The 15,319-nt window shown below is 44.6% G+C and overlaps 1 protein-coding gene across 2 annotated transcripts in view; it reads left to right on the forward strand.

Moving 5' to 3' along the window:
• The window catches only part of Ptprj (protein tyrosine phosphatase receptor type J), a 170,122-nt gene that overhangs the window by 138,478 nt on the left and 16,325 nt on the right, over window positions 1-15,319 (forward strand). For both annotated transcript variants that reach the window (XM_008843633.3, XM_029568550.1), the window contains exons 9-16: window positions 2,322-2,579; window positions 3,671-3,946; window positions 6,917-7,204; window positions 9,589-9,720; window positions 11,320-11,530; window positions 11,638-11,765; window positions 12,990-13,077; window positions 14,739-14,780. In XM_008843633.3, coding sequence (XP_008841855.2) covers window positions 2,322-2,579; window positions 3,671-3,946; window positions 6,917-7,204; window positions 9,589-9,720; window positions 11,320-11,530; window positions 11,638-11,765; window positions 12,990-13,077; window positions 14,739-14,780 — 1,423 coding nt within the window. The remainder of the gene's footprint in view (window positions 1-2,321; window positions 2,580-3,670; window positions 3,947-6,916; window positions 7,205-9,588; window positions 9,721-11,319; window positions 11,531-11,637; window positions 11,766-12,989; window positions 13,078-14,738; window positions 14,781-15,319) is intronic.

Consider the following 15,319-nt stretch of genomic DNA (forward strand, 5'->3'; position numbering starts at 1 on the left):
ATCACTTTAATGTGGCCTCATCTACCTCTGTATGCCTCCATTGCGCGCCCCTTGACTGCTTCAGTTTTTTATTGCTCTCTCTCTCTCTCTCTCTCTCTCTCTCTCTCTCTCTCTCTCTCTCTCTCTCTCTCTCTTTCTCTCTCTCCAGGGTCTCTTGTTGCCCTCTAACTATGTAACTGAGGTTGGCTTGAGCTCCCAATTCTCTTGCCTCTACCTCCCCCTCCCAAATGCTGAGATTATCTACAGTCACGTGCTACCATGCCTGGCTCCCTGATACAATTTTAAGATGTGTGCAGATGTATATATTTCATTTATAAACATTGATGTCATTGTATATATGTGGTTTCATAATCTGCTTCCCCCCCCTATTTACCAGTTTCTCATGAATGTTTTCCCGTCAGTACAAGTATTTTTATAGGATAATGTTAACAACTGCTTTGTGTTTGTGTGTAGTGTGTGATTAGGTCCTGTGGAATGGGTGTCAAGGAGGGTTAGAGTAAGGCCTTAGGTGCTCAGGGTTACTGTCCATTATTGGTAACTGTCATCATTATGGGGACATAGCTGAACAGCATTGAAAGCAGTTTTGAAAAAGGGGAGCCTGTGATCCTGTGATTCCATTTTTGGATATCTGACAGAATGAACTGAAAGCAGGGTCTCAAATGGCTGTACACCAGTATTCATGATGGCTAGCATGGAAAAACAACCCAGTGTCCATTGACGGATGAGTGGACAAAATCTGGCTTATCCATATTATTCTATGATAAAAGGGAATGAAAATCTTAATGAAATATGCTACAGCGTGGATGAATCTTATAAATATTAGGCTAGGTGAAATATGTTACAGAAGGACCAATCTTTATGCTTCCCTTTATATGTGGTGCCTAGAACAGACAAGCTCACAGAGACAGAGAGGGACTGTGGAGAATAGGAAGTTAGTGTTTAATGGGTACAGAGTTTATACTGAGGATGATGTTAATGTTTCGGGTGTGATAGTGGTAATGTTTATACACCACTGGGTATGTGTTTAGCACCACTGAAATGTACATTGACAGATGGTTAATGATAAATATTATGTTATGTGTATTTTACCACAAGGAAAGGGAACAGATAAAACCCTTTCTCCTCTGATCCAATTGGATTCCTTTTCTCTCTGTGCCTACACTTGTACATTTTGTTCACATCATTGTGATTATTATCCAAATAATTTTATTTTATATTTGAGCTTTTTGCTTAGTGTTTATTATACCTGACCCCATAGTTAGCATGACCTTCATGTTTTTTAGTGGAGAAAGGTTTTATCATGTTGCCAGATCGTGGTTTATACAACCCCCCACCTTTCCTTTTCAGTATGTTATGCTTTGTCATAGGTATGCTTTTTTTTTTTTTTTTTTTTTTTTTTTTTTTTTTTTTTTTTTTTTAAAAAAAAAAAAAAAAAAAGAGGACGATAAATCTTTCACTGTGATATATCAAAATAGAGACAAGGTCTCACCGTGTGGCCCTGGCTGGCCTGGAACTCACTATGTAGATCAGGCTGGCCTCAAACACACAGAGATCCCTGCCTCTGTGTCTCTGTCTCTTCAGTACATCCTACTGGAGTACTAGGATTAAAGGTGTGACCACACCCACAAAAGTCTAGTCCAGACTGGCTTCAAATTCTGATCCTCCTGCCTCCGCCTTTTCAGCACATCCTACTGGTGTGTGTCCCACAACTGGCTGCATGTTTTTGAATGAATGATTAAAAAGTAACTAACATTTATTTAGACAGTCTTGCTGTGTAGCTCAGGGACCCTGAGTATGCAGTCCTCCTGCCACAGCTTACCAATAATCTTTATCAAGATGTGTATCAAAAGTACACTTACCCTCAGTAGATAGACAGATGAATTTTCACAAGTCAAGTGCATCCAAATCCCAGTTAAGAATAAGAAATTACCTCAGAGGAGTTCCTGAAAAAGTCAAAAGACCAAAGAACTGAGGGGAAACTGGTAAGTTCATCTGTGTCAGGAAGAGCCAGAATGCTTGAAAGAACCGAGTGTGTTTTGCACAACCTCAGTGTTTTCCCATTGTGAACTCAGTGGACTTTACATTGTTTTTCTTTTTCTTTCCTTTTTTTATTTTTGGACAGGTTTCACTCTGTTACCTAGGCTGGCCTTGACCTTTAGTTCTACCTTCCTCAGCCTGAGTGGTGTGTTACAGGTGTGCACCCCCATGCCTAGCCTCATTGGAGAGTTGGATAACAAAATAAGCCGGTTCTTTCGACAGATACTTTGAAATGAAGCTGGATACCATGATTAGATTTTCTTTTCTTCTTTTCCTCTGACCAGCCTGCAGTGCTGTGATCAACATCCGTGTGGTCAATGTTACTACCACTGAAATGCAGCTGGAGTGGGAGAATACAGACAGTGGTTCCGGGTACATCTACCATTTAGTTGTAGAGTCCAAGAATGACTCCATCAATACCAGCAGTTCTCAGGAAGCGATCACACTGCAGGACCTCACCCCAGGCACCTTATATAATATCACAATCTCCCCAGAAGCAAAGCAGGTCCAGGGGGACTCCAACTCCATTGCCCAGTACACACGTGAGTCTGATAGGATGCCCTTTAGTTAGGGGTGGAGGTGGGGCTTCTCCTTTCATGTGGAGGAAGCATGGTGCCCATGGGGAGAGGGTGGACTGTGCCTCTGAGCTCCAGGTTGATCTGGGAGCTGCTTAAATTGAAAATATTGGCCTCAGCAAAGGCTCTTCTGCCCTTGTGGTCCCTGTTGCCGAAGCCATGTGAACATAGATTCTCTTTGGAAGTAGAAAGTAACTCGTCTGTGAGAAGTGAGAAGGGAGAACTGCCATTCATTCCCCGGGATATGAATCAGAACAGTCCCTGTCCTGCTGGCACTGGAAAATTCTCCTCAGATGAGGAGCTCTGCCTGTGACAGCGAGGGAGATGCTTCCCTCATGTTCAAGTGGAATTTGTGGTGATGTTAGTTTATAATATGCTTTTAGTATACTTGCTGTCTTTTACCAGTCAGATTTCTGTTATCAGTTACTTTTCTATTGCAGTGATTTAAAAAAAAAAAAAAAAAAAAAGCACAACCAAGGCAATCTATAGAAGGAAGAGGTTATTGGACTTTTGGTTCCAGAGGGTTAAGAATCCATCCTTCTGGAGGGTTGGCAGGAGGTGGAGCAGAAAGCTGAGTACTTGCATCTTCAAGTGCATGCAGGAATCAGGGAGCACAAAGCTGGAAAACGGGATGAGGCCATGAACTCTGAAAGCCCAAGTGGCCAGCTTCCTCCGACAAGGCTGCACTTCCTAAAGGCTGCATGACCCTCCCCAAACAGCACTACCAACTGACCAAGTGCTCAAATACTTAGAGCCTATGGGGCACATTTTTCATTCAGGCCATCACAGATTCCAAATATAGGTTGGAAATTATATTTTCAAAGATATACATCATATAAACTTGAAGTGTTAAAAGAAGTCTGAAAAATTTTAATTCTTTTCAGATACCATCTGTATGATTTTTCTGAATGTCTTTTGGAAAATCTTCCTTCTTTTGAAGCATAAATATTATTTACTATACTTCTTGAAGGAGCCAGTCAGCTTTTGGATGTAGTAAAGTAGTTCTCTAATTCAAAGTGGCACTATTTATTCATTTATTTATTTGTTTTTAAACTAAGGGCCCAGTAGTGTATCTCACATTGAAGTACACACCAACACCACGGTGGCAACCATCCGCTGGGAGAACTCAGATGCAGCCACTCCTGTCTATTCCTACCGCCTTGTCTTGAAGACTGGAGATGCCAGCAATGCAACCACGGTGGTCACAAGCACTGGAGTCACTTCCGAGACGGTCACTGAATTAATACCTGGCTCCTCTTACACAGTGGAGATCTTTGCACAAGTTGGGAATGTTACTGAGTCACTTGTACCTGGTTTGAAGTCATTCTGTATGGGTGAGTAGTCTTAAGTACCTCTTGGCTTACTTTATTCCCTGTGTGGTGCTCACGTGCAGGTAGCCATCCTTGGCTTGTGGGTTATTAGACCTGAGGTGGACAGCTACAGGCGTGGAGCTTTCCAGGACAGCCTGGCAGCTTATTGATGTCGTAATGACATGTTGATATTGTTGCTGTGTCTGCATTCAGCACATGTGTTTTGAACACTTACTGTTAGAGAAGTTCCTGCTTTGCTGGAACTTTTATTCTGGTGAAGAAAACAGATAATAATATAAATGATCAAATTGTTAAGTCATGATTATGGAGAGGAGGAAGAAGAAACAAGGGAACAACTTCTCTAGGGTATCATTTGAGGGTGCCCTAGGAAAAGGTTCAATGGAAAGGTGACTTTGAGCAAAGGTCTGTAGGAAGCAAAGAGCTAGCCATGTGCATGAGAGTGTCAAAACTTTATGCAGAGGAGTAGCCAGCGCAAAGGCCCTGAGGCTGGAGAGAGCCTTTCTGTTGGAGAAGCTGTAGGATGTCAGGGCTGTGAGAGTGGATCTGCAGGAGCTGGACAGTGAGGGGTAAGAAGTATCCAAGCTTAGCCATTGGCCTCTGACCTTTCCTGTGAGGTGGCTAAAGTCACCTTTGCTCAGTTAGGTTCCACCCCACTGGTCTACTCGCTTCCCTTTGGTGTTTGGGTGGCTTCTGTTGTTGACCTCTTAGTTGTGATTACAACCTACAGCAAGAGGAAAGTCCCTATGAGCATTTATGGCCTGGATGTAGAGTAGCTGTAGCTGGGAGGTTACCTTTGGTGTCCCAGGGCAGGATGTCACAGCTGCAGTAGCTGCTTAGAATTTCCCCAGCTCTAGAATTCCCAGACATCAATAACAGTATTCCTGGGGCTAGGAAGATGGTTCAGATGGTAAAGTGCAGCTTGCCACGCCAGCATGAGAACCTGACCTTGAGCTCCTAGAATCCATACAATAAAACCAAGCATGATGTTGCATGCCTATAATCCCAGTGATGGTGAGACAGAGAGAGAGAGAGAGAGAGAGAGAGAGAGAGAGAGAGAGAGAGAGAGAGACAGGAGGGTCCTTGGGGCTTGCTGGCCAGCCATTGTGGCCCAGTCAGCACCAGGTTCAGTAAGAGACACTTTCTTAAAGAAGGTGGAGAAGTGATTGAGGAAGATACTGGATGTTGACCTTTGGCCTACACACATATACCCATGAACAAGTGTACACACACCCCTGCACTCCTACCACCATTCTCCATTGTATTGACATAGAGTGGGCCCATTGACATCAGTTTAATGTTGGCCCTTCAGGAAAGTTTCAATTCTCAGAGTGCTGGAGACAGATACTACACTCTGTTTTCAAGAAGGTGTGGCACCATTCATCATAGATTACTTAGATTGTGTGTGGAAAGTACCCTAAACTTGGATTAGAAAACTTGGGATCCAGTTTTCCCTTTCCTATTCACCAGCCATCATCTTCCACCAATTACTTGCCTTCACTAAGCCTCAGCTGATTTATCTGCAAATGGGCCACATAAACCTTAACTACTCCAAAAGGATTGTCATGAGGACCCCAGATGTGGTGATGCAGGTGCTGAGGTGGCTGCTACTTAGGGTACTATTTCTTGAAGTCTGCTTCTGTCCTGGTTTGGTTCTTCATTGCTGTGACAAAACACTCTGACCACTACCAACTGGGGAGGAAAGGGTTTATTTATCTTACATCTCCCAGGTCGCAGTTCATCAGGGAGCCCAAGGTAGGAACTCAGGGCAGGAACCCAGAAGCAGGAGCTGGAGCACGGGCCATGGAGGAATGCTGCTTACTGGCTTGCTCTCTTGGCCCCTGCTCAGCCTGCTTTCTTATGCAACACAGGCCCACCTGCCCAGGTGGCACCACCCACAGTGGGCTGTGCCCTCCCACATCACTCATCAAGAAGATGCCCTTCAGACATGGCCACAGGCCAGTCCAATAGAGGCAATTCGCCAACTGAGGCTCCCTCAACCCAGGTATGTCAAGTTGACACTAAAGCTATCCATCACAGTTTCTCTTCCAAAAAACTTTTTTTAAAAAAAAAAGAAGATTTAGGGCCTGGAGAGATGGCTCAGTGGTTAAAAGCACTGATTGCTCTTGCAGAGGACCTGGGTTCGTTTCCCAGTACCCACTTGGCGGCTACAAACTGTTCTTAACTCCAGTTCCAGGGGAATCTGAAGCCCTCTTCTGACTTCCGGGGCATTGCATGACACGGGTGCACTCACATACATGCAGGCAATACACTCATACACATTAAATAAAATATTAAAAAAAAGATTTAGTGTGGGGGGCTGGAGAGATGGCTCAGCATTTAAAACCACTGGTTGTTCTTGCAGAAGACCTGGGTTGGAATCCCAGCACCCATATGGCAGCTAACAACTGTCTGTAACTCCAGTCCCAGGGGATCTGATAGCTTCTTCTGTCCTCTGTGGGCATTACATGACACGGGTGCACTTACCTACATGCAGGCAATACATGCATGTACATAAAAAAAATTAAAATGTAAAAAAAAATAAAAGATTGAGTGTGTGTGTGTGTGTGTGTGTGTGTGTGTGTGTGTGTGTGTATGGGTACCTGCAGAGGCCAGAAGAGGGCATTAAATCCCCTGGAACTGGAGTTACATGTAGTTGCAAGCCACCTGACATGGTTGCTGGGAACTGAACCTGGGTCTTCTGGAAGAGCAGCAAGTGAGCCATCTCTCTAGCCTCTCCTCCAAGAATCTTGCTTGGGAAAACATGGTAATACCATGTTTCATTGAATCCTCAGACAGTCCTGCACTGAATCCCAGGTCAATTGGGTGACTGACCCAAGGTCACCCCATCTGGTTCACTCAGTTCAGGGTCAGTCTGTGCCTCTTCTCCCATACCTGTGCTGTGTTCTCCTTATACTGGGCGACAGTCCTCCTGCTCCCTGTCCACCTCACCTTGCCCTGTGCTTTGCTTTGCAGAACCAGCACCAGTGGTCGTCTTCTACTGTGAGGTGGTCCCCAAGGAGCCAGCCCTGGTTCTGAAGTGGGCCTGCCCTTTTGGCACCAACACAGGCTTCGATCTGGTGGTCAGTAGTGGTGCCTGGCAAAATGTGACACGCTTGGAGAGTTGCACCGCAGAGAACGACACTGAATGCAGAACAGAAGTCATGTATTTGAATTTTTCTACCTTGTACAACATCAGCATCACCACCTTGTCCTGTAAAAAGGCAATCCCCACCAAGAGCACCTGCACCACAAGCATCACAGGTGGGCTCCGTGGCAGGGAGCTGGCCACCTTTGGCATAGCTGGCCCAGCCACATACAAGTGTAGGCCAGGAATTCTTTTAGGGTGTTTATTTTGCCTTGAAATATTACTTTTGTCAGCACAATGCTTCCCAATTCTACAGAAATCCAGTCTAAAACTGTAGAGTAAGAGGCAAATGGTTCATGTCCTGAGTAGTTCTGTGGCCTACAGAATAGCTCATTGGCATGCTCTAGTAAATTGTCTTACTATTTCTTAAAAATAGGGATTTCCCTTATTGCATTTTAAAAAGGCATTTTTTAAAAATAGAAATGTTAAGCACACACTAAGTCCAGACAGTAGGATGAAACTCATGTCCCAGTTGGACATGTGTTAGCACTTGCCCAATCTCAGCACATTTACAGGCCCTCCTCCCTTCCCCTTACAGAAGGGATTATTTTGAAACCTGCTTTGACTGTTGCATAGTTGTATTTGTAAGTATTTCAGATATATTTCTTCTAGACAGGGACTCCCTTTTTCTTTCAAGTATAGCCATATTAATATTATCATCATACTTACGGAAGAAGACATACAAATTGTTATGTGTTCAGTCAGGACTCGTGTTCCCCTGAAATCTGCATTAACAAGCTCCTGCGTTGTTTTGGGAAACAAAAGATCACATATGCAGGGATCCCTCTGGTCAGTCCTTCATGTTTTGCATTTCCCCCTCATTGTCTTCTTCCTTTTGCACTTGGGAAGAATTGATTTCATTTTATCTATCCATTGTTCCCTTGTAAGACCAAAAGGGCCTCTTACTTTAGGAACCTGACTTGGAAAGTGGTTGAGGTATTTTATGGACGGAATCTCAGGATAGGTGGATGTGGGTTTGATTCCCCATTTTTCTACTTTACCAGCTGTGTGATCTCAGAAAACCTAACTAACCTCTCTGAGTTATGAACGGGAAATAATACTTACCTTCCAGGACTGCCATACCTCTCCTTACATATTGAAGTTGCCATGCATGGCTTCATAGGTTGTGTCTACACAATTGTAGGAGCTACCCTTCATGTACTACAGTATACTTGGGGCCCCTTGAAGCTCTGTAGTACACAATGGTCCACTGCCCTGTGGTACACCTTTGGCTTTCTGTAGCTTTCTAGAACATAGTGGGAACAAAGAACATTTCATTTCCCCTTTTGTATCTTCTCTTCTCATGGTGTTGTCTCAGTATGTAAACTACCAGAGAACAGAAGCTATGTCTGAGCCCCTGACTCCAAGGCTGAGCATAGCACTTTCAAAGCGCACAGGAGTGCTTCAGAATTCAGCACTTCTAGGCCTTGGGGCTATCGCTCAGTTGGTAGTGTGCTTGCCTAGCAGGCATGAAACCTGGGTTCATTCTGCATTGCTGTATAAGTTAGGTGTCGCAGCACATGCCTGTAATCCTAGCACTTGGGAGGTAGAGGCAGGAGAATTGAAAATTCTAGTTCATTTGTGGTTACTATAAGGAGTTTGAGGTCAGCCTGGGCTACATGAAAACAATAACAACAACAAAAAACCCCCAAACAAAAAAACCCAAAAAAACCAAAAAGAAAAAAAAATGCACCCCTGAGGCTGAACAGATGTGAACACATATCATTTTGTCCAGTGATCTCTCTCTCTCACTCTCTCTCTCTCTTTTTTTTTTTTTTTTTGGTTTTTTTGAGACAGGGTCTCCCTGTAGCCCCAGCTGTCCTGGAACTCACTATATAGACCAGGCTGGTCTTGAACTCACAGAGATCCACCTGCCTCTGCCTCCCAAGTGCTGGGATTAAAGGCATGCACCACCATGCCCGGCAATGATCTCTCTTTTTAATCTATAGCTTCCTTTCTGCAGATGAATATTATGTATAAATTTAACACAAGTTAGATTCAAAGTTGCATTTTCCCTGGGTTGTGATGTGTTATAGGGAAGGGAAGTTGGAGTGTTTGTTGCTTGCTCCCTGTATGCTGAGGGTAAGGGATGTTAAAATGGTACATAAGGTAGGCAGGGCCTGGCGTTTAGGGTTCAACTGGAGGAATGAGAAGGATGGGGTTTCCAGCATTGGCAGTGAGTCAGGTGTAATAGCTTGCTGCTGCCAGTCTGTGGTGGGATGTGTGAGACATTCTTTGACCAGCTAGACACTAGAGAGCTGATGGGAGCTGTGGGAGCATCTGTGGATTGTTGTCCTCTGGGCTTGTTGAGGATGCAAGTCTCATCACATTACTGATTTCCTTCCCTGCCTCTCACTTAGGGATTTGTTTTATATGAGCCTTGCATGCAGCTTCCTGGGTAGGGGCAGATCTTGTAGCGGACATTCAAACACATTCTCTGCCTAGTAGGTTTGTTCCTTTGGTTCTAAGTGTTGGGTGATCATGTTTTGTTCTGTTTCAGACCCACCTCCTCCAGATGGATCCCCTAATATTACATCTGTCAGTCACAATTCAGTAAAGGTCAAATTCAGTGGATTTGAAGCCAGCCATGGACCCATCAAAGCCTATGCTGTCATTCTCACCACTGGGGAAGGTGAGGCGGGGCCAGCATGGGTTAACAGTGGCTGAGTGATACTGGGACCCCGAGGCAAGTCAGTGACACCAGTACTGTGCCTCTCTACCTTGCCACCCATACTTTGGTCTTGACAGGGAAGCAATTGTTTGCCCAATGCTCCAAAGGGCTGGAGAGCAAATATCTGAAGATTTTCTGGCCTCGTGGTCTCTGTCACACATATTCTGCACTCCATGGTGCTATGAAAAGAGGTGTGGAAGATGCATGAGGAATGAGGGTGCCTAGTCCCGCTGTTTACACACAGGTGGTGGATGGATTTGGCCCACAGCCTCTAACTAGCCAACTCAGAGGATGACTTACTCTTGAATGCAAGCACAAAAGGTTGCACTTGCTAGTGAGAACCTGTGAAAGAGCGTCCTGTGGCTGAGAGGAGGGGGATCAAGGGTGGCTTTTCTGTACATGGCTGTTACCTCTCTTGCTAGTGAGAAGGGGATGATTTGAGAGGTCTTTGATAGCTTCCTGGGGGTGTTTGGTACAAGCCAGGATTTAAGACGCCAAATTTGCTGGGATTCTTTAAATTCAATATGAATAAAGTGTCTCCATTGTCCTGTCCTCTTTGAAGAAGGTGGGAACCAGTCACACTCTCAGGGGTGTGGGGATCCAAGAGGAGAGCTGTGCTGATGTCATAAACCTGTTCTAATGCTGATGAGGATGGTTAGGGAGGTAGCTCAGTTGGCAAAGTAGCTGACTTGCAAACAAGAGGACTGGAGTTTGACTCCCAGAACCCATGTTGAAAAAAAAAAAAAAAAAAAAAAAAATAGCCAGGTATGGTGACACACACTTGGAATCCCAATGCTAGGAAGGTAGAGACAGGAGTAGGATCCCTAGGCTCACTGGTTAGGCATCCTAGCCTGCATGGTGAGAGACCCAGTCTCAACAAAAAAAAAGGGGAAGGTGCCTCAGGAATGACACCTGAGGTTGTCCTCTCTCTACACACACACACACACACACACACACACACATGCATACTCATACATGTGCACCTGCATATATGTGAACACAACAAAATGTCTGTTTCTGTCCCTCTGTCCCCCTCCCCTCTTCTTCCTTCCCCTCCCGTCTCCTTCCTATCCCTATCTTTGTCCCCATTCCTGTGTCTTTTTTTAAATTTTTGAGTCTTTAAAAAATCCTTTGTCATTTTTCTGGAGTGGTTTCAATAAACCCCAAACTCAAGAGTCATGCTTAATGAAGAAGATGCTGTGTGACCAGGTTGCTTGGCACTATCCCAACTTGAGAAAGACATAAGCCCTGGACCAAGTGGTCAGGGCTAGGAATCCAGCTTCACAGTGTAGGCAGTGTAGCTTTGCAGGGCCTGCTAGATTTCTGTGCTTTGTTTTCTTGCCTGTAGAATGGGGATAACCAGCTTTTGTGAGATATCCGTGGTGAAGGATGGAGGTGATGTAAGCCAAGTATTAAGGATTCTGCCTGCTCCTGGAGGCACTTGAGAGATAGTGGTTGCTGTCATTGTCTCTCAGCATCAGGGTCATTATTTACCTGTGTGGGACACTTTTATCTCTCTCTTCTGTTACTGATGATTTGCCTTCTGTGTGCCTTTCTTAGCTGGCCACCCTTCTGCAGAGGTTTTGAAGTACACATACGAAGATTTCAAAAAGGGGACCTCAGATACTTACGTGACATACTTTATAAGTACGGAAGAGAAAGGACGCTCCTGGGGCTTGTCTGAAGTCTTGAAATATGAAATCGATGTGGGGAATGAATCCAAAACCCTTGGCTATTATAACGGGAGGCTGGAGCCTTTGGGCTCATACCGGTAATGTCTTTGTTCTTGCAGTTAGGTGCTGAGCCTCATGGTACAAGATAATGCATGTTGTCATGGTAGACACCTCAGCCACCTTATTTTCTTTTTGTCTGCCACAGGGCCTGTGTGGCTGGCTTCACCAATATTATTATTAACCCTCAAAATGATGATGGACTCATCAATGGGACTGAGAGCTATGTGTCCTTCAGTCGCTACTCAGAGGCTGTGTTTTTGCCTCAGGATCCAGGTAGGGGAAAAACCATGGCCCTGTTGCCAATACAGTGGGCTTTGTATCAAGGGTCCACATAAGCCTGCTGTCTCTCTGCCTCTCCTGGGTCCCCAGAAGGGTGGGGTTACCAGACTTTCTCCTTTCAGAAGTTGACATGTCCCTTGGCCATTGGGGTCAGCTTAGCTTCCTGCCTTGGGTCCCTGACAGGGTTGCCCCAACTCTCCCTTTCTCTAAAGCCAGTTACACTTCTAATCTGCAAAGATTATTTAGTCTTTTGCTTTCACAAGTGTTATTTGTGGGCCCATGTGCCAGCAAAAAGTGTGACTTAAAGAATCCTTGAATATTTGCATCAGAATGGACTTTTCCAGCTTCTCTCTCTTTTTTTTTTTTTGCTCTTTTTGAGACAGGGTCTCCCTGTAGCCGCAGCTGACCTAAAACTTGCTATGTAGACCAGGTTGGCCTCGAACTCATAGAGATCCGCCTGCCTCTGCCTCCTGGAGTGCCGGGATTAAAGGCGTGTGCCACCACGCCTGGCTGCTTCTCTTTTTTTTTTTTAAAGGCTGATAAGACCCAGAGAGCGGGACTTGCTCTATGTTACACAGTGGCTTGGGTGCAGACCTTTGACTCCTTGTCAAGTGCTCCTCTTGCCCAGTAGCACAGAGCTAGGTCATATGGGAGTTTCAGGGACTCAAGGTGAGGACATACCCACCTCCAGGATAGAGGCACAGCAGCTTGCTGGTTTGTTAGTTTGTTTTCCTATATGATGGTTGTTGAGTATAAGAACAAATTCTTTAGAAGCTAAGTTCAGGGAGTCCCCATTTCTCCCCACAAATGCCCCATATAAAAGGGGGGTTTCATGCTGTGTGAGTGTGGTGCTCTAGGTACCTCTGCTCATATGTAGGTGTTAAGTTTAGTTAGAGGTGACAAGAAAACCACTGATATAGTTCAGGTCCTCAAATCTGCCATTGAGGAACTGAGATCTGAAGAGGAATTGTGACATTCTCAGCACCAGCCTGCTAATAGTGGGCTGGGGACCAAGAAGCCAGCTCCTGAGAGCTGGTCTAACTTTAGGTCTAACGTGTGTGTGTGTGTGTGTGTGTCTGTCTGTCTGTCTGTCTGTCTGTCTGTCTGCCTATACCCTCCTCCCTGAAGTCTGTGGCATGGACCTCAGCTAGTCATTGGTGCAGTGTGTGGTATTCTGTGAATACCTCTTGAAATGCCTCTTGTTTGAACCTTCCCCAGGGGTCATCTGTGGAGCTGTATTCGGATGTATCTTTGGTGCCCTGGTCATTGTGGCTGTGGGAGGCTTCATCTTCTGGAGAAAGAAAAGGTGACATTGTTTACTTAGTGATCATATTCTACTTTTAAAGGAAACTTTCTATTCTGGGAAGTTGTAGCCATTTATAACATTAGAATAGTTGAAAGAGTCCCCATGTTCTTCCTATCATCACAGAACTTATCTGAATACTATTACTTCCTTTCTGACCCCAGCTAGGTGATTTGATTCTAACCCTCATCCCAGCCACCATATCACTGCTGTGCAGGATGCTACTTTAAAAAAAAAGTTTGACTTCATAAGTCAGTATCACATTAAAGTAAGAGTTTCCTATGATTGTGTTTTAGAGTTGGCCATGTGTGAACTCATGCTTCTCTTGACTAGCTGTTAGAAGCTTAGACTTCACATCCTCATCTATGGTATGGGAATAAGAGTGCCTAATTTGAGAAGCTGAGGAGCTTAACAAATGCCTCATACCCTGTTTTGTTCATTTTTATTTTCCTTGTACAACCACTCCGTGATGTAGTTAAGTAGTGAACAGAATAGCCCCATTTTGGGTGCTGCCTGTGTACCCTAGCTTTATCCTATTCCTGAAGCTCTTAGATGCTGGTCTTAAAGGTTGCAGAAGCTGAGTGTTGGAAGTATGAGGAAGGAACTTGAACTTGGCCTTTGCACTTACTCCTTGTCTGACTGTGGGAAGCCTGATGTCTATTGGGATTCACTTGCTGCCAGGTGCTCTGGGTTGAAATTTCCATCTGGGCCCAGGCTTAGTACAAAAGCTGGAACCTGAGTACCGTCATTCAAGTCAGTAGGGTGAGACAGCAGTATGAGGAGCCTGGCATGGGCACTGGAAAGCCTGCAGGAAGAGGAGTTCAAGGTCAGCCTGAGCAACACAGTGGGACCTGTCTCAAAACAACAAGAACAAATAAGCCAGCAGTTTATTTATACAAAACAAACCCACAACTGCAAAAAAAACCAAGAAGAGCAAAGCGAGAAACCACAGTTACAGCACACACAAGACTACTCTTAACATGTTCATGTAATTATAAAGCCCACACACATGTGGAATCCTACTATACATGTTGGTGTCTGCCCTGCTGGATTCACTGACGGTCTGGTGGATAGCCTCGTTTTGTCATTGTAGGTGGCCACAGAGTACTTACCTGTAGGGAGTAACATCTTTTAGTTAACTGTTTTGCTACATATTTTCATTACTTTTGGCCACAGTTACATGTCCATTGGGCATGTTCATGATTACTTCCTTAGGCCAAATTCCAAGTAGGTCAGTGTACGTGTATATTTTCTGTTTGATACATGCTGCCAGGTCGTCTTCTAGCCTTCCAGGCAGTGTGTTACAGACAGAGCAGGAGAGTGCTGGTACTCACGGTGGCCCCGTCAGGCCCCATCCCCTTTATGGGCTTAACTTCCCAGGAAAGCTTTCTCAAAAGCAGAATGTGAAATGAGCCTTGCTTTACAGTAAGAATGTACAGACACACACTCAAATTCCTAAAACTTATTTGAATAAGATTTTCCATACTTTTCAATAATAAGAAAGAAAATAATTTTACAGAGTTTAGTTGACAGTTCTTGCTTGGACTGGCTTAGTATTAGTGAGCTGGCTTAGTGTCCAGCATGAACCACTGCTTGGGAAGAAACTGAAAGTGGCACAGCAGGATGCAGCTTTGTCTGATGGATCTTCTCTTTTTTAACTATAGGAAAGATGCTAAGAACAATGAAGTGTCCTTTTCTCAAATCAAGTAAGTCTCTGAGTTATAAACTTATTTTAAGATGCTTAGTCCCTAGACTGTTCAGTGACTATAGCATTTTTTGTTAGAACTAGCTTTCATTTTTCATGATTGACACATTGGCCACATCATCTGGAAGTTCTTGCTGTTTTCTGTAAGGGGTCTTTGTTTTGCTGGTCTCCTGAAGTCTCCCTTTCTGTTCTTCAGTTTTACCAATAAATAGTTGTTTGTGTGTGTGTGTGTGTGTGTGTGTGTGTGTGTGTGTGTGTGTGCTCAAATGTGCGTGTTCATGTAGAAGTCAGCGAATGGCCTTGGGTGTCATTCCTAAAAAGCCATCCACCTTTCTTTGAGACAGGGTCTAGCCTGGAGCTCACTGAGTAGGTTAGACTGGCTAGCTAGCAAGTCCTGGGGATCTGCCTGTCTCTGCCTCCCAGTCCTGTGATTATAATACCACTATACCCCTGGGTCCTGGGGATCGAATTAAGGTCCTCATGCTTGCATAGCAAGCTGTTTACTGACAGCCGTTCCCCCAGCTCTCCCTAGTTTTGGAC

The sequence above is a fragment of the Nannospalax galili genome, unplaced genomic scaffold (genome assembly GCF_000622305.1).
Source record: "Nannospalax galili isolate Female #2095 unplaced genomic scaffold, S.galili_v1.0 scaffold1200, whole genome shotgun sequence".
Classification (NCBI taxonomy): Eukaryota; Metazoa; Chordata; class Mammalia; order Rodentia; family Spalacidae; genus Nannospalax; species Nannospalax galili.